This window comes from Indicator indicator, chromosome 23 (genome assembly GCF_027791375.1).
Source record: "Indicator indicator isolate 239-I01 chromosome 23, UM_Iind_1.1, whole genome shotgun sequence".
Taxonomy (NCBI): domain Eukaryota; kingdom Metazoa; phylum Chordata; class Aves; order Piciformes; family Indicatoridae; genus Indicator; species Indicator indicator.
This window is the reverse complement of record NC_072032.1, coordinates 6,217,919-6,235,667: the sequence shown is the minus strand read 5'-3', so window position 1 is coordinate 6,235,667 and position 17,749 is coordinate 6,217,919. Positions and strand designations below refer to the sequence as shown.

General features: G+C 38.9%; 1 protein-coding gene across 3 annotated transcripts in view; it reads left to right on the top strand.

Moving 5' to 3' along the window:
- RGS12 (regulator of G protein signaling 12) overlaps nucleotides 1-17,749 on the top strand; it is an 81,459-nt gene that overhangs the window by 49,159 nt on the left and 14,551 nt on the right. Inside the window, exons 7-16 of one of the 3 annotated variants that reach the window (XM_054391705.1) lie at nucleotides 564-743; nucleotides 2,651-2,804; nucleotides 3,999-4,075; nucleotides 5,851-6,051; nucleotides 7,177-7,250; nucleotides 9,045-9,171; nucleotides 10,047-10,143; nucleotides 12,572-12,648; nucleotides 13,171-13,324; nucleotides 16,076-16,693. In XM_054391705.1, the coding sequence (XP_054247680.1) occupies nucleotides 564-743; nucleotides 2,651-2,804; nucleotides 3,999-4,075; nucleotides 5,851-6,051; nucleotides 7,177-7,250; nucleotides 9,045-9,171; nucleotides 10,047-10,143; nucleotides 12,572-12,648; nucleotides 13,171-13,324; nucleotides 16,076-16,693 (1,759 nt within the window). Of the gene's footprint in view, nucleotides 1-563; nucleotides 744-2,650; nucleotides 2,805-3,998; nucleotides 4,076-5,850; nucleotides 6,052-7,176; nucleotides 7,251-9,044; nucleotides 9,172-10,046; nucleotides 10,144-12,571; nucleotides 12,649-13,170; nucleotides 13,325-16,075; nucleotides 16,694-17,749 lie in introns of those variants that run through there. The other 2 variants (XM_054391706.1, XM_054391708.1) reach the window with 2 other exon arrangements.

The following is a 17,749-nucleotide window of genomic DNA, read 5'->3' as shown; positions in this document are numbered from 1 at the left end:
AGTTACAATGGCTTGTCAAATATGGGTGGTGAGTTTAAAGGGTCTATGCTTTAACAGAAGTGTCAGACAGAGAGCTTGTTAAAGCTTTTGGTGTCTGGAGAGCTCTACAGTGGATGTATTTTCAATATTTATTGATGTTCAGAACACAAAAACAGGATGTTGTGATGTAACAAAAGGATGCACTTTATCTTTTTCTCTAGAGGTTAATTTCCTTCTTTTCCCCCCCCCAAGTAATCTCTTTGGTAACTCTCCTACCCTAACAGTTTATTAGCAGAAATACTATTTAGAAATCAAGGATACAGCCTTGACTGCATAAATGAACAGGTCACAATCTCTGTCTTCGTGCAACCTCAGGTCATGCTTTTGAGGCAGTGTGAGCTAGTGCAGTATCTTCCTCCATCTGATGCAGTGTATTGAACCAGGTCTCAACAAAAATCATGCCAACTGCTGTTTACAGGTTAAGTCCCAAGTTTTGTGACAGTTGGCTGTTGCCAAATTGCTTCATTTTCTTGATGTGTGGTTTTAAGCTTATGTAACCATTCTCCATTGCATTTTATTTTCAGATATTTAACTTGATGAAGTTTGATAGCTACACTCGCTTTCTCAAGTCCCCCCTGTACCAAGAATGCATCTTATCTGAAGTAGAAGGTCGTGCTCTCCCTGATCCTCAGCGTGTTCCCAGCAGCCCCACCTCTAAACACAGTATCAGTTCAGAGAAGTCTAACATCTCAACGCCAAAAAAGGTTACCTTTGTATTCTTATTATCTGAAGACTGTGTTCTTAGTGATTTTCATGTTCTTTAGAAGGTCAAAGGTCATAGAATGGCTCAGGTTGGAAGGGATCTCAGAGATCATCTACTTCAAGCTCTCTGCCTTGGGCAGGGACACCTCTCAACTAGACTCAGCTGCTCAAGGCCTCATCCAGCCGGGCCTTGAAGTACCTCAGGGAGGAGGCAGCCACAACCTCCCTGGGCAACCTGTTCCAGAGTTCCACCACCCTCATACTAAAGAACTTCTTCCTAAGATCCAGTCTAAGATACTATATAAAACCCAATTAGAATGCTTGTTCAGTGGTGCAGGCAAAAAATCATTACAAAATCTATCTATATGCAGTAATTTTTTTTTCCAAACCATGCATTTGACTCAGGATTCTGGCTTTTTATTGACTTCCTGAATATAACTGTAAGTCTTTGTTATTTTTATATGTGTACAAGCATTTGTGTATTATTATATGTGTACAGATGAAAAAAAAAGATTATTTCAGTGCATCAGTTCAGAAGCTCACTCTGCTTGAGTGCTGGAATGAAGCTGTGATATTTTAACCTGTGCTGAGTGCAGATGTTTTAGCAAAAGTTATCAGAGAAGGCTGAACTTACTCTAACTCATCTTTACAGAGGGTAGTTTTCTAAGATAATTCTGTCTAAAAGAGAGTCAGTTGCTTAAAAATTAGACCTCTACTCATGCTGATCTCGACACTTTATTTAGACTTTATTTTTTTGTCATGTAGATAACACCACCATGCTATTACATAACTCTGGGTAAATTATAACTTTGCATTTTCCATGTCAATCACTACACATTAGCCCATCTGCTATTAAGTATTTTTATGACTAGGAACCTTTTTAATAGTGGCATTTTAAGGAATCCTCTAACAATATAAGAGGAGCAGTAGCTTGTGAAAATCAGCTTTAGTTTAATCTCAGACATTCCTGATGTTTGTGTTCTTCAGCTCTAATAAATACTTTGATCATGCTTGTAAATGTTAAGCAGTACTTCATCACTGGCTTCAAAATGTAGGTCATGGTCAAGCCTAGCCTAGGGAAAATACCTGCAATGAAATTGTGTGTTTTGGTAGCAGGGCAGGGGGCCTCTCCATATTACCTTAGGTTAGGGCCATGAAGATGATTGGGGGGGGGTGAGGAGCTGGAGCAGTTCTGGTATTAGGACAGGCTGAGGGAGCTGGGGTTGGTCAGCCTGGAGGGGAGAAGGCTCCAGGGAAACCTAATAGCAACCTTCCAGTACCTGAAGGGGGCTACAAAAAGGCTGCAGAGGGACTGTTTGCAAAGGCCTGGAGTGATAGGATGAGGGGCAATGGTTTGAAATGAGGGAAGAGCAGGTTTAGATTGGATCTTAGGAACAAGTTCAGCACCATGAGGGTGATGGAACACTGGGACAGGTTGCCTAGGGAGATGGTTGAAGCCCCGTCCCTGGAGATGTTCAAGTTTAAGCTCAGCAAGGCTCTGAGCAGCCTGATCTAGTGGTGGATGTCCCTGCTGAGTGCAGAAGGGTTGGATTAGATGAGCTTTGCAGGTCCCTTCCAACCTAAACCATTCTGTGATTTCTGGTGAGCTGCTGAAAGTTTTTTGATGTTTTCAGGAGCTCTCTATGGCTTATTTCCAGCTACCCTTTTGTACTCCTTACAAAGTAGCCCATTTTCCTCTATATATTTCTTTTTGTTTCCACTGGGTTTTGGGGTTTTTTTTGATTGCTACTGAAGGACATGCTGGCAAATACACTTGTGGGTGGGGTAAAGGAGACAGCTAACCTGAGGATCACACTTGTGTTTTGGGAAGCAGCGTGGGATGGTTTATTTTCGATAATACACTTGCAAGTGTGATCCAAGCAATCATGTCGTTGTGTTTTGGTGATAGTTAAGTGGTAAATCAAAGTCAGGAAGATCTTTAAATGAAGAGTCAGGAGAAGAAGACACTGAGAAGAAGAAAAGGGGAACGTTTTTCTCATGGTCAAGAAGTAAGAGTTTGGGAAAATCACAGAAGAGGAAAGAAAATGGTGATTATCCAAACGGTGAGTATCCTCATCCCAGCACTTGCAAAGTTGTTTCAGCAGTAAGGTGACTAATCTCATGCTGTTTAGTTTGTATCTACATGTCTCCTTGGGTGTGAAACTGTCAGAAGGTCAAAGGGGAGCTAGTATCAATGTGCAAATAAATTGGTTAAAGCCTGAAAATATTTAAATTTGTTTTTATTGTCTTCCAAGAGACGTTTTCTCCTTTGCAGTAGGCTCTGCATTTCCATGTGCTGGCATTTGCTTTTGCCAGCAGAGAGCTACTGTTTATAAGAAGAGAATTTCAGCCCTTTACAGAAAAGTTGAGGAACTGTGTGTGCCAATAGTGCTATAGTTCCAGCTAATGAAAAATGCCTCTCTCTGCATTGTCCTGCCTTTCTTTCTTTTACTAGTACCACACAGCTTTGGTCACTTTTGACCACACTTACTACATAATTCCCACTTCTCTGACTAAAATGCAAAAAAAGAATATTCAGAGCTGTGAAAACTCTTAAACTCTGCTGCTTTGTGACTGAACTGATGTTGAGAGTTTAAGGAAGAGTACCCTTATGAAAGCACCTGGCTGTGGCCTCTGGAGGAAGAGCTGAAAGTTTTGCATTAACTCATTCCACTGAGTTAGAAATAACAGAGAAATTCCACAGAAGCACCAAATTCAAATTACTGTGGCTTCATCTTCTCTATTTTTATTAGTTGAAGCCCAGACCCACAAGATACCTCTGGGTAGTTTAAGTGTTCTCATTATGTGTGAAAATTCATCAGAGACATTTGCAAAGATCATAGAATCAAACTTCTGAATATGACCAGAGGTTGGCTTGGAGTTTAGTTTTCTAACACCATCCTTATTTTAAAAACATTTATCTCCCTTCAAAATATCTCAAGAGGGAGAATAATTTTCAAATCTTTAAAAACATGTAAAGATTTCTTTTTAAAAAGAGCCTTAATTTATTATTTCTTTAAAGTATAAAAGCAAGGGTTACTCAAGGGTTACATAACCAAGAAATACTTGTTGTTTTGGTTTTCCATGCTTCAGTGCAAAGTATGGAGGGTTGGTGTTTATCCTTCAATTAAAAACAAAACAACAACATTATTGTTTTCTGACCAGAGGAGCTAACAAATGAAATAACTTTCTGTATTATAATAGATAATAAAAATAAGCTTTCTTTTATACTGATTGCTGATTCTTTCCACAAACAGATTCTATTCAGTCCAATGGATTATCATACAGGAGGGAATCACAAGGCTCCATGTCATCAACTGCTAGTCTTGACCTGGTAATGGCTGGCTCTTACTAATGAAGTGGGGAAGCAGTGAATTACTGATTTTCCAAGTAGTGTGAAGCAATTTCTTTGAAATAATCCTTTGAGAAAGGCTCTTCAGGTGATACAGTTAGAGGGCAAGATATGATATTAAGCAGTTCTCAAATACTAGAAATGTAACTAAGGTTGTGTTCATCTCCTGCTTCTTATTTTGTTCTTGTAACAGGGAGGTGTCCTTTGCAACTTGTCTGTCTTGACTTCAGACCACCAGTAAACTTCCAGAACAAAGGGAGCTATTGTAGCTCTTTAAAAACATCATCTTCCACCTACCACACCTTTGAGGTTCTGTTCTGAGCAACCACATTTTAAAGCTTTCCCTCTGTCTGTCCTGCATGCAAGTTGTGTGGGGCTGGTTTCTGTGATACCAGTGTCTGTCCTGCTTCATTCTTCTGTCTCTTTTAAAACTGGGAGTTTTTCTTCTTGCCATTTTGACTTAACTCTGCTCTTAAAATCTGAGAAAGGAGACGTAGGGAATTTTATTGCAAAGACTGATTTTTGTCATAGCATGTAGAAAAAAGAATCAGTGAAGTTACTATGATTTCTGTTCTTCAAGTTCTACCTTCACAGTGTAAAAGTAATGAAACACAACATTAGAACAGCATTAACAATAGAACAAAAATGTAATGCTCCAAATTTAGTTTAGCTGCATTGATATGGAGGAAGAAGAATAAGAAAAGAAAATTTCAGGTTCTTTTGGTGCTCTTGGTATCCCTCTACTAGACTGGATTCTAGCAACTCTACTAGACTGGATTCTAGCAACTGTGTGATTTTTCCTGTGCTGCAAATATTGATCAGGAAGTAATTTCTGTTGCAGAAAAGCCTTAGCTTAAATATCAGAAAACACAAAGCTTTCCTAAAGCAACACTCCTCTTTTCTCTCCCTCTCCAACTGAGTAAGGCAGAAAGTCACTGTGGCTTAGATGAGAAGCAGCAAGTGAAAGAGAAAAAAATCACATTGAACATCCTACAAAATGCTGCAAACAGTATTTTTGTAGTGTCATTTTTGTTGTAAGTTAGCTTTTTGTTGAATTCTCAGAGCTGCTTTTGATATTTTATAGTGGTGTTACTCTAGAATGAAGGTTAATGCTGTGTCCTTTGGCCTTAACCCATAACATTATACTTCTTGTTCTCTCCCATAAAAGAAAAGGCACAGTTATGGAGTTAATTACTTCAGATGTTTAGTTTCTCTGTGATATATTTGCATGTGGAGCATTCAGGTTGGGTTAAAAAAGGAGGAAATTTTGTTTGAGGAACTTGATATTTAAAGGTGTTCCTCATCACTTAGATTGATCCCTAATATGCCAGTGGTAGTTTTTACAGCAGCAGATCATTATTGAGTATCATTATTGAGATCATTATTGAGTTCAATTATCTAATTGAACTATTTGGAAGCTAAAGAAGATTTTATTTACTTATTACACTTTTTGATTAGGGGTTCTGTAGTTTGAGAATTTTGTTTTGCTATCTAAAACTTCATCTCTTCATCTCACAGATTTTTTGCTGTGCTGTTGTCTTTATCTGAATAGATTTCCCCCCCCTCACCCTCAAGATTTAAATCTATCAGATATTGATGATATTTGGAAGGGTTTCTGAACTGTAATCATGGTCAGAAGTGTGCTTCTTGGCTTGGTTTAATTTGTACAGACTCTTTGGTTTATGCATATTCCTAGTTTTCACATGGGACACTGACTTTGCATCTTTTTGTATATTTTGGTTTTTCTTCCTGTCAAGTCTGAACCCTCAAGATTGCCTGCATTTGCACCAGATAAAGAAAAATCACCCAAATACTGCTGTGTAAACCTTCCAGATGGTTCATCCAGCAAAATGGCTGTTAAATCTGGATTCTCCATCAAAGAGGTGCTATCTGGGGTCTGTGAGAAACATGGCATTAACATAGCTGCAGTGGACCTTTTTTTGGTTGGAGGTGATAAGGTATTTCATATCCTCTGCCTCTTTTTAAACCATTTTCTTAGCCATTTTACTAAATAAGGAATTCTGTCCTCTCAGTAGTAATAGAGAGCTCCTGGTTCTATCCATAGCTTTACAATCCTAGTTAACTGAAGGAGTGTTTTAGTGGTGGAGTATTGTGATGTCTGCATGACAGAAAGCAGAGGAGAGCTTATGACAAGGATTTCCTTGTAATGATAATTTCATTTAGGTATCTAGTCCATGTAATTTACCCAGGGGAATGGTTAGCTTTTACATAATTGAAATTATCCATGAAGAAAACAAATGTATTGCAATAGGTTTCTTCATTAAAGCAAAGAGGCATGAAGTCAGTCGGTTGTTCAAAGGTGAATGGGATGAATTTATGCTGAAATGAAGGTACATGTTTTAATACTGAGAAAAATTTCCAAGGCAGGTATCTGCATTGTTGGGAGAGGGAGGGTGATGGCTCTTATTCCAACAGAAGTGTCTCCAAACCAAAGAGAAGCTGTGGATGTGACACATTTATTGTCTCAAATTTGTGCTTGTGATCAATCTAGGTGATGACAATGACAAAACCCAGTGAATGGCCATGGTTGTGCTTGCTCTTTTAAAGCCTTTTAACTTGCCATATTTTCTAATGCATCAATCTAATAATTTATTTAAATTGAAGGGCCTAGGCTTGTTTTAAAACACTGAGTTCCAGAATACCTGCTGGCTGCAGTGGAAGTTCAAGCTTGGTCATTGTCTCACAACTAGACAAAAATCATAGAATCCTAGAACGGCTCAGGTTGGAAGGGGGCTCAGAGATTATGCGCTCCAACCTCCCTGCTATGGTCAGGGATGCCTCTCAACTAGACTCAGCTGCTCAAGGCCTCATCCAACCTGGCCTTGAACACCTCCAGGGAAATAAATAAAATAAACCACAAATAAACAGAAGTAAACCACGTTTTAATCACGTTGCATGTTGTAAATGAATATCCACTTCAACGCATGCAAACTATAGGAATCATTTTCTGAGTTATCTGAAAAAAAACAAAACAAAACAGCACAGTTAGCCACTGAGCAGTAATTACACACATTTAAAAATTATTTTGCTCTTTCCTTTTGTTCCTGACATGTGCTCTGTAGCCACTTGTATTGCACCAAGACAGTAGCATCCTGGAGTCTCGGGACCTACGGTTGGAAAAGCGCACTTTATTTCGGTAAGAGGGCTTTGGCCACCCCATTCTTTGTCAGTGCACTGAAATATTTTGTCAATTACCTGTGCAGAAAACAGTTGTTAATGCACAGAAGAATTTGTCTGGATCCTGTAAAAAAAAAAAAAAATTCCAGTTAGCCATGCAATGCAACATCTTAGATCGTAATCTAGGATGCATTAGGGACCGTAAGGTTCCCATTCATTATGCAGGCTATAGGAGAAACAGGCCTTAGTATCAAGCAAAGAATTTCATGTGAAGAAAGAAGGTGACCTGATATTTGTAACTGAACATGACTGACTTCTCTGTCTGGCGGTTAAGTCACCGTTTGAGTTTCTATTACAGTAGAGGCCCCATTTTTACTTTAGCTTGCAATAACACTTGTGCAAGAGAGAGACATTTAATTGTAGAATCCTAGACTGGTTTGGCTTGGAAAGGACCTTAAAGATCATCTAGCTCCAACCCCCCTGCTGTGGGCAGAGACAACTTGCATTAGACCAGCTTGCTCAAGGCCCCATTCAGCCTGGCCTTGAACACCTCCAGGGAAGGATCTCCCAAGGGAAACAGTGGATTGCCCCACACTGGACAATTTTAAGATTCAGCCTAACATGGTGCTGGGCCAGCTTATTTCAGCTCTACTACTACCTCTACAACCTCCCTGGGCAACCTGTTCCAGTGTCTCCCCACCTTCACTGGAAAGAATTTTTTCCTAATCTGCAGTCTAAATCTCTCTTCCAGTTTAAATCCATCCCCTCCTGTCCTATCACTACAAGTCCTTGTAAGAAGTCCCTTACCAGCTTTCTTGTAGGCTTTCTTCAGGTATTCAAAGATTGCTGTAGGGTCTGAATCTTAACCAAGTCAATGTTTAATATTATAATTAATATGGCTATAATGTACTTCAGTAGATGTTCAGTGCTGTGCAATATTGTTTTCTCTTATCCAGATTTTTCAAAGTACTATATTTGATGTTTTGGTTTTTTTTTTTTTCCCCCAAAATGCCAGAAAATGTTTTAATGTTCCGAAATTCTAGAAATACAAACTAGTGCTGTGAAAACTCCTGAAATAATTAGTTCAGGACAAACTCATGAGGTAGAATGTTTGTATTACATCACTGAGTGATGCTTTTGGAGTGATCAAATGTATTTTGTCAGGCATTCTTCATTTTGGCTTTATATTGCTTTTCTTTAGGAAGCAGGGCTGGTTCCTGTTTAAGGTTCTTCATACTGACTGTGGTATAGCATATTTGATTTCCAAATGGAGATTGAGCAATCTCTTATGAGGTGTGAGTTTGTTGAGATTCCAAATTAAAAAGGAACTCTAAGTGGGCTGTGCCATATGTTACTTGTGTGTTAATTAAGATGTAGAAATGTTCTAGGTGGTTTCCTTCTGTGGGTAGACAATGTGTAAGCAAAGCCACTCAAATATTTGGAGTGTTTTCAGACAGAAGATGACTACTTTGTGGATACGCTTGGTTACCTGAACGTCTGCCACTTCTGTGCCAATTACCAGCTAATGACTGAAGTGGATCATTTCTGTTTAGTTGCTGATGAATTCAAAGAAAACAAGGAAGACAGATTTCAGTTATTTAAGTTTCTTGTGGAAGGGAAAAGTCATAGAATGGTTTTGGTTGGAAGGAACCTTCAAGATAATTAGTTCCAAGCCCCTGCCATGGGCAGGGACGCCCTTCCTCTAGTCCAGGTTGCTCAAAGCCTCATCCCTCCTGGCCTTCAACAGTTCCAGGGAGGAGACACATTTTGTTTATTGGAGTATTTCATTAATATCATGATTGGTGTGTTTCAGGCTGGATCTTGTTCCAATCAATCGATCAGTTGGGCTGAAGGCTAAACCCACCAAACCTGTAACAGAGGTCCTAAGGCCTGTGGTTGCAAAATATGGTTTAAATCTAAATGAACTTGTGGCAAGACTAGTAAGTATCTTTTGATGTAATTCAAGCTGAAGTCTTTTTTTATCTGGAGAAGGTCATATGATAGTCCATGCAATTACTCCTATCATTCCAATTAGACATTGTAATCTGTATTTATAACTACATGTTGAGATGAAAATGCATACTGGTCTATAACTATTGTGCTTAATAGTAACTAACTCACAGCTTTAGTCTGCATCTGGTTTCTGTTATCCTTCAGAATAAATTAAACATCCTAAATAATAGTACCTGAACCTAACTTCTTCCAGAGTGCAACTTTTCCCATTATCAGCCAGGGAAAATTGATGAAGATTAGTTAAAGATATTGTTTCATTATCCTGGGAATCACTAAAGGCCTCAAAGCAGTCTGCTCCACTAAATCCTTGGCCAACATTTTGTCTGTGATTCCATTGTGATGGAGTATCAAGGAATGGAAAGGTACTTTCTTGGTGAATTTCTAGAGTGTCTTGGCTGAACCTGTCCGTATTTCATAAAATAACTGGTAAACACATAAATATGAAGATCACTTCATTGAAGAAAATGATAAAATGACCAACACACACCCAACTGAGAATATAAAATCATCTCAGACTTCCTCCAAAAAACATGATTTGCTGAACATACACAGTGTTGAGTATTTGTGCACCCTCATAAACTAGATAATCTTTTTTTTTTTTCTCTCCATGTGGATTCTTCCCCTGCCCCCAAAAAAATGAAATTGAATAAATATTTTTAGAATAGTAGAAGAAAGATACTGAGGCTACACCAAAATATAAAAATGCTTTGCTTTTTTTCTCCTCCAAAAAATGTCAGACTGCATAAATTTGTTCTGAAAACAGCTTTTTCTCTATTATATACAAACTGTGATCCGACTTTAGAATGGTGAGCAGGAACCACTTGATCTTGGTGTCCCTATATCTAATCTGGATGGGCAGCGGGTGGTTCTGGATGAAAAAGAGCCAACCAAGGGTAGAGGTAAGTTGACATAAAGACTTTTATTTCTGATGTACAGTCAGTTTCATAAGTCTTACTTCAATCAGTTTCTTCTCCTGATGAGATAGTGAGGTACATGTGATGAAATTTAGATGTGTCACGTGGAGCATATATTCTTTTTAACTAAATATGAGTGCAGTTGGTAAGGATTGAAGATGAAATCCATCTGTTCATAGAACCCTAGAACTGCTTAGGTTGGAAAGGACCTCAGAGATCATCTGCTTCAACCTCCCTGCCATGGGCAGGGACACCTCTCAACTAGACTCAGCTGCTCAAGGCCTCATCCAACCCAGCCTTCAACACCCTTGATGTTCCACATCCAGGCATCCACAACCTCCCTGGGCAGCCAGCCTGTTCCAAAGTCTCACCACCCTCGTACTGAAGAACTTCTTCCTAAGATCCAGTCTAATCCTGCTTCAAACCATTCCTCTTTGTCCTGTCTCTAGACGCCCTTCTGAGAAGTCCCTCTGCAGCCTTCCTGTAGGATCCCTTCAGGTAATTGGAAGGCAGCTCTAAGGTCTCCCTGGAGCCTTCTCTTCCCCAGGCTGAACAACTCCACCTCCCTCAGCCTATCCTCATAGCAGAGATGCTCCAGTCCTTGGATCATCTTTGTGGCCTTTCTCTGGACTCACTCCAAGAGCTCTGTGTCCTTCTCATGATGGGGACACCAGAGCTTGTTGATAGCAAGCACTTCACTGTTGCTGTGGGAAATTTTACCCTGGCTATACTTGAATATTTGACTTGCACTCAGCCATAGATTCACACACATTCAGGGATGTAGTGCCTAGGAATAGTAATGAGAATGAAATGCCACATAGCTTCTCTAAATCTGGCAATTAATTAATTAATAAGAAACATTCTGTGTAAGTAAAAGAGATGCAGTCTGTGCAGCAGCTCTCTCTACTGCTATCAGAACTCCCTTGTTTAGTATGGGAAAGTAGCAGAGCTTACATCTCGAGTTCTCAGTGATGATTTTTGGAGCTAATACTAAAAACCAAGTTATTTATGATTTCCCTGGACAAAATAATTTGAAAAATGGAAGTTGATCAGCTGAACAGCTTTTGACACAATTAACATGCTCGTTTAATATAAGCAGCCTTGAGAGTAAAGGTTTGATTTCATTAGGGGACCTTTTTATAGACACAGAACACTTGGTTTTAAAAATGAAGTTAGATGTGGTTAAATTAAATTGTAGAAGAACAGAGATCCTCTCTGGGAAAGAAGTAAGACTATTAAAGAAGGAGGTTTATTGAGGAGAATCAGATTTGTCATTTTTTTGGGAAAGAGAAGAAATTGTCATATTGAAAACAGAAATCAATCTAAATACTCTCACAGATGAGAGTATTACAAGACTCTGGAATCTGTGTGCTGCCAGCTGCTGTAAAAGTCTAAATCACAGAGGAGCATTCTAGCAGTAGCCTGAGTTTGTGGTTGTATGGCAGTGAAAAAAGCCATAATTCTGTTTGCATCTCAGTCTTCAATTAGTGTATTTCTTGTAGGATGATGGAATTTGAAGGAGCTATTTGTCATAACACAGAATGATAGAAACTGTAGAATGATAGAATGCTTGAGGTTGGAAAGGGACCCTAGAGATCATCTACTCCAACCTCCCCACCATGGGCAGGGACACCTCTCGACTAGACTCAGCTGCCCAAGGCCTCATCCAACCTGGCCTTCAACACCCCCAGGGAGGAGGCATCCTGGGCAGCCTCTTCCAGAGTCTCACCACCCTTGTACTGAAGAACTTCTTCCTAAGATCCAGTCTCACCCTGCTGTACCTCAGCTTCAAACCATTCCCCCTGTCCTGTCTCCAGACACCCTTATGAAAAGTCCCTCTGCAGCCTTCCTATGGGATCCCTTCAGGTATTGGAAGGCAGCTCTGAGGTCCCCCGGAGTCTTTTCTCTCTTGGCTGAATGACCGCAGTTAGAATCTGACCAGGAGGATATGGCAATGTCTGGAAAATAATTGATTGATAGAACGGATTGGGAAAGATTCACCATGACCTTTCAGTGGACTTTTTTGCTGAATGTTTTTTTGTTTCTCCTTTAAATTCTGCTTTGTAGAATTACAAAATGAAGCATTAGCTGTTTGATTTAAATCAAGTGAAAATTTAGGAGAACCAAAGTGAAACATCAGCATCTTTAACTCTTACTGTAAACTCCAACTTTTTTCTTACCAGCATTAGGAAAATGTGAAGATGGAGGGGAGATCCTGGTAGGTTTGAAGTGAAAAGCGAGAGGGATATCAACTGCGCTCACTCTTTATTTTCTGAGTACACCTTTAATTTTCAAGCCAAAGTGCTGAGGTTTTTTCAAAGAAAAATATCTGGTTTGTGCATCATTGTTGCTTAAATATAACTTCACTGGGAAGTGATGTGTTTGTAGTTATGGAAGGTGTGTTTCTCTTCAGCGTTTACAGATAAACAGAAAGGTGCATCAGGCAAACCGACTGCAACTGTAACCACTTCAAGAAGTCAAGTGTCCACCGTAAGTCTTCTGCAATGATTTTTGTCCCTTGGATCACCTTTTGTTTCCTTCTGGAATTCTATCCTAAAAGCTGCCTTATGCATCAGCCAAATGCTGTAACTAGACTGAGGGTAGCTGTAATTCATCTGACATTTTCCCCACTGTCAACAGCATTTCTTTGTGAGAACTTTGTCTTCATGACTATGAGTCAAAAAGCTCTTTGGCTGTGTTGTCTTTGTTGTGTCATGTCTCATGGGCTTATCTATATTTGAAAGCAGCTGAATTAGTCTGAAATTCAAAGGCCCTTTCTGTAATGTGAATTCTTCAGAGTAAACAGTATTCCATTTGTTGATTCCTTTTGGGGGAACTGCTATGGCAAATGTTCTGTGCCATACTCCAGTTTAAACTCAAACATTTGTTGTAGTGGTGCTTAGACAATTGTGTTTTCCAAATAACTTTTGTTTATTCACTTAGACCATATGATTATGTACAGAATGATACAGCTTAAATGTAAGTGGTACCTTAACTTTCCTTCTAATGCAGGGAGAGGGAAGAACTCTAGGAAAGTCTAATTCTATCAAAATGAAAGGAGAAAATGGAAAAAATGCTAGGGAAGTCCGGCTGTCAAAGAGAGAAGACTCTATTGCAAAGATTGGGAAAAAAAAATGTCAGAAAATAAATTTGGATGAAGCAGAGGGTATGTGAACTTTATAGCTTCCATATTAACATAAAGTAGCCTTAGAGCAATGAGATTTTGTGTCTGTGTAGCAAAAGGTGCTGTGTGTTTAATGCTGCGCTGTGAAAATCATGGTCATGATCCTTCTGTTTTTGTTCGGTGCTGTGTTTGAATTGTGCCACTGCTGAAGTTGAGGGACAAATGTTCAGGATAGCTGCAGACAGATGTAGGTGCCTGGTGGGGTTTTGCAAAGTGAAAGCTGCCTGATTCAGGTAAAGTAAGAAGGAATTAGGGTTACTCAATTGCAGTTGAATGTCCCATTTGATACCCTTTGCAAGCCATGTAGAAGCTTGCCTTTCTCTTCACCTTTAGATAAGTCTTCAAGTCACTGAAAGGCATTCTGCAAAAAGGGTGTAGACCCTAACTTTCTCAGGTAAGAAGTTTTGAAAATTATCTGCTAAAGTCTCTGACAGTCAGGGCAGTACAAGCTGATGGCTATGAGGAGCTGTGGTGGGCATGAATAAAAGCTTAGTTTCCATTCAGTAACTGCTCTGGTGATTAAAAGTAAGCAAAAGCTTCTTGATAATTTTGTATATTCAGAATCCCTTTTTTACCTTTAATTGCATCTGAATAGATTTGGTGACATCAGTGGAAAAAAACTTCTAGGAGAATTTGTATTCTTATAGAATGATGTCCATGGGAGAAAGAAGGAATGAAAATGATGTAGCAAGTAGAAATCTTGACATGGCCCCCTCTGCCCCAGGGCATTAACTGAAGCAATTACCTGGCTTACTAGTCCTGCATGTTCCTCCCTATTTTCCCAAGTAGAAAAAAGAAATCTGAGGATAGATTTTCCCCCACAGATTAAAATTTGCTGCTGATGTTACCTAAAGGGCATATCCATCACCTGGTTATGCACAGCCACACAGCAAATTGAGTATTCATCTGTGACTAAATGCCCACTGATGGGAACTGAAAAAGGTGCTGTGGCCGAAGCTTTAATTGCTTGATAGATGTTTGCTAATTGAAGTGTTATGACAAACTATTAGTGCATTTTAAGATTATTTTCTGTTGCTTAATATTTTGTTAACTTGTTTTCCGTATTTTAATATTTTCATTTTTCTTCCTAGGGCTGAGTAAAACATTAACATAATTTGAAAACTTCAGAATTCAAGGCTTTCACTTATTTTTTTCTTTTCTTTTTTTTTTTTAAATTTATTTTGAATTTTGTGACATTTGTCCACGTTTGGGAAATCCCTGCCAAATATTATAGACTGTTTTTTAATGAAAAACAAAACAAACCAAACCTCACAACCAACAACTGTTCTATGAAGTCTGACATTTCAATGGAACATATTATTTTATTTTCTTTTTTTTTTTTTTTTTTTTTGGTTGTATGATGCACATGAGAAATGTTGCATGTTTTAATATGCATACTGCCATCTTGCAAAACTTTGGCAATAAGAAGCATTTTGAAGCTTCCACCTTGGCTGTGTTCAGGTTTTATGACATTTGATGAAGCATGTTAAATAAGAGAAAAGAAAAAAAAAAAAAGAAAAATAAGAAATTTTTAGAAATAGAAATGCAAAGGCTGCCAAATATAAATAGAGGTGTAGGGATAAGGTCATACAAGTGCATCTTGTGCTAAATTAGAGCTGCCACTAAGGTTCTGTGCTTCATTTTGCAACGGCTTCTGCTTCAAACAGTATTTATAAGCTGGGATGAAACTATTTGATTTCAAAGTCATCTGTTGGAGATGGCCGTTTTAAAGCATTTTTAATATCCTGTAGTTTCAATGCTTTCTTCTGGAAACCTGAGGCCATGCAGAGCCTCTCTGTGCTGGAGAATGAAATATTTTTCTATTTCGGTGTTTTAGTACCAAAGAGTTTGTTGATTTGTTGCAACACTTCTGTTTTGAGGAGTGGTATTATTCTTGGCTTCTGATTGCTAAGTTTCTTGTTGCCAAGTTTTGAGACTTTCTAGAACAGTGGTGATTGATGATGACTATTATTTATTATATATAAAAGCATATTAAACCATTTGACATCATTAAGGACATGATCAGAAAATCACTTCTAGTTGTGCTAAAGACTCTATAAAGAAGCTGCCCCATGGCATTTAAGAATGGCTCCTTTGATGGCTGTTGACTGCCTGCATGCTACTGATTCACTGCAGCACAAAGTAAAGAGGGGTTACTTTAAATCATCATCTGATCATGCCCTGTGATGACAGCATCCTGGGTTAAAACCACACCATGGAGTTAAACTGTGATAAACTATTACTAAGCTGAGAGCAATTCAATATAAGGAGGAAGTTTGCAACTTTTTGCATCTTTGAACTTTCATGTGGCATGGCTGTTTTTGAGTTAAGATGGGTAAAAAAAAACAAACAACAAAACATCCAGAATATAGAAATGTGCACCCAGTGTCAGTAAGAGCAGAGCTTTGTCTTGTGCAAAGAATTCAAACGTCCTTTGTGTGTGTACAGATTTAATAAGTGCATAAAATAGAAGATGTGCTCAAGGCTCAGTGAGCTGCAGCTGTTCTACACTGCAAACCTCTGACAATAGCAGTCCTGATGGTCTTAATTATAGTGATGCTAGCGAGCACTGCTGCCATTGAAAAAGTTCCTCATTACCATGGGATCTTCTTTCAAGGCAGCATTGAGAGAATTGAAGATCTTCATGGAAAAATAAATGTGCTGAAAATTTGCGTTGTAATGGCATTGCACTTTCTGACAAAAACTTGTCAATTTTGGGTTTTTCCCCAATAGAATTTTTTGAACTCATATCCAAAGCACAAAGTAACAGAGCAGATGACCAACGTGGACTGCTAAGGAAAGAAGACCTTGTTCTTCCCGACTTTCTTCGTTTACCACCCACTGGACCACCAGAACCATGCTCATCTACTCCTGCAGGCCCCAAGGGCCTCAACAGGCGAGTTTCAAAACACGATGGCAAGGATGGATGCACATCACCGAGTGGGAAGCAGGAGTCCATCCAAAACTCAAGTGAGAGTTCAGTTAAGAAAATGAGCTACTCAGAAAAACATAAATCAGCTTTGACAGCCCTCCACAGCCAGAAGACTTTCAGTGCTCCTTTTAGCCCCGCGTTGTCTCCGATTCCGCATGCCCAGGAAAGCAGTGCAACAATATGGAAAAGGCAATCAAGAGAACTGCAGGCTGAAGGCATACAGATGGTAGATGATGAGAACGTGGCAGACTTGACTCTTGTGGCTGAAGGAGATATTAGCAGCCCTAACAGCACTTTGCTACCGCCGCCACCAACCACCCCACCGTCAGACAGCAGTAAACTCACAGAAGCCAACTATCCACCCCCAACTCCTTTGGCAGGTAATCAGGAAAAATCTGGATATCAAAGATCCAATTCAGGTATTTCTAGATTTTAATAGTCTTTCCTTTTCTGTAGAACTACTTTTCCTTAGCACTGTTAATCAGTATTTGGCACCCATTAAAATAAGGGGGAAAAAAAAATTCTCTCTGCACCTTAATTTTTTTTTTTTTACAAACAACAACAAAAAAAGAGAGAATAATAATAATAATAATAAAATTCAATGCCTTAGTCTGTGCTAACTGTAAGATTTCTGGTTGCCTTTAACAATGTCCTTTTGTTTGGCTTTGGCACGTGGCCAGAAATGGACACGTGCAGACAAACCTTTAAAACACATCCATATGCTGTAATTATCTCATTCTTTACCCTAGGAGTACAAAACAGGATATCAGCAGTTGGAGCTCAATAGCTCTGCTGCATCCCAGATTCTCTGATCCATTTGTCGTAATGAGATACGTGATTAGGGTTTGGAAGTTTTTTAAGTGCTTTAGCAGGAGCCCTAATTATGTGTTGAAAATTGTAGTGGTGTTTATGATTAAAATTGGAAATGGAGAAGCTTTCATTAAAAAAAAAAAGAAAGCATTTCTCTAATAAATTAGGTCTTAGTGGCTAAAAATAAAAATGTTAGTTTTATGTTTGGTTTTTTTTTTTAACCTATGCTTTGCTATACAGAGGAATTGCCTCTCCCAGAGTAGTCAGATGTGAAATAGGTAATTTTAAAGACAATGTGCAAGTTGTTTTTTAAAGGATGTAAGTGTCATGGTCTAGCAATATCACAGAGCAATATTAGCCTGAGGCTGAAGTGTGGAATTTCTTTCTAGACACGGACTCCAAAAGTCATTGCTATTACCAGAAACAAAGAGTTTGAGGACAATGGGTGTTGGGACATTGACATTTTCCAGTCATTGCACTGTACATTTTACTGTAAAATAGGAGAAGAGGTATCTATGTGCTACATTTATTTTTTGATGTTTCACAAGCATACGGTGCCATGATTTGTATGATCACATTTCTTTGTGCCGTGGGAATATCCATTGGAGTTATTTATCTTTTTACACAGAGTATTTGATACTGTTCTTGATCTGTATGGCTGATGA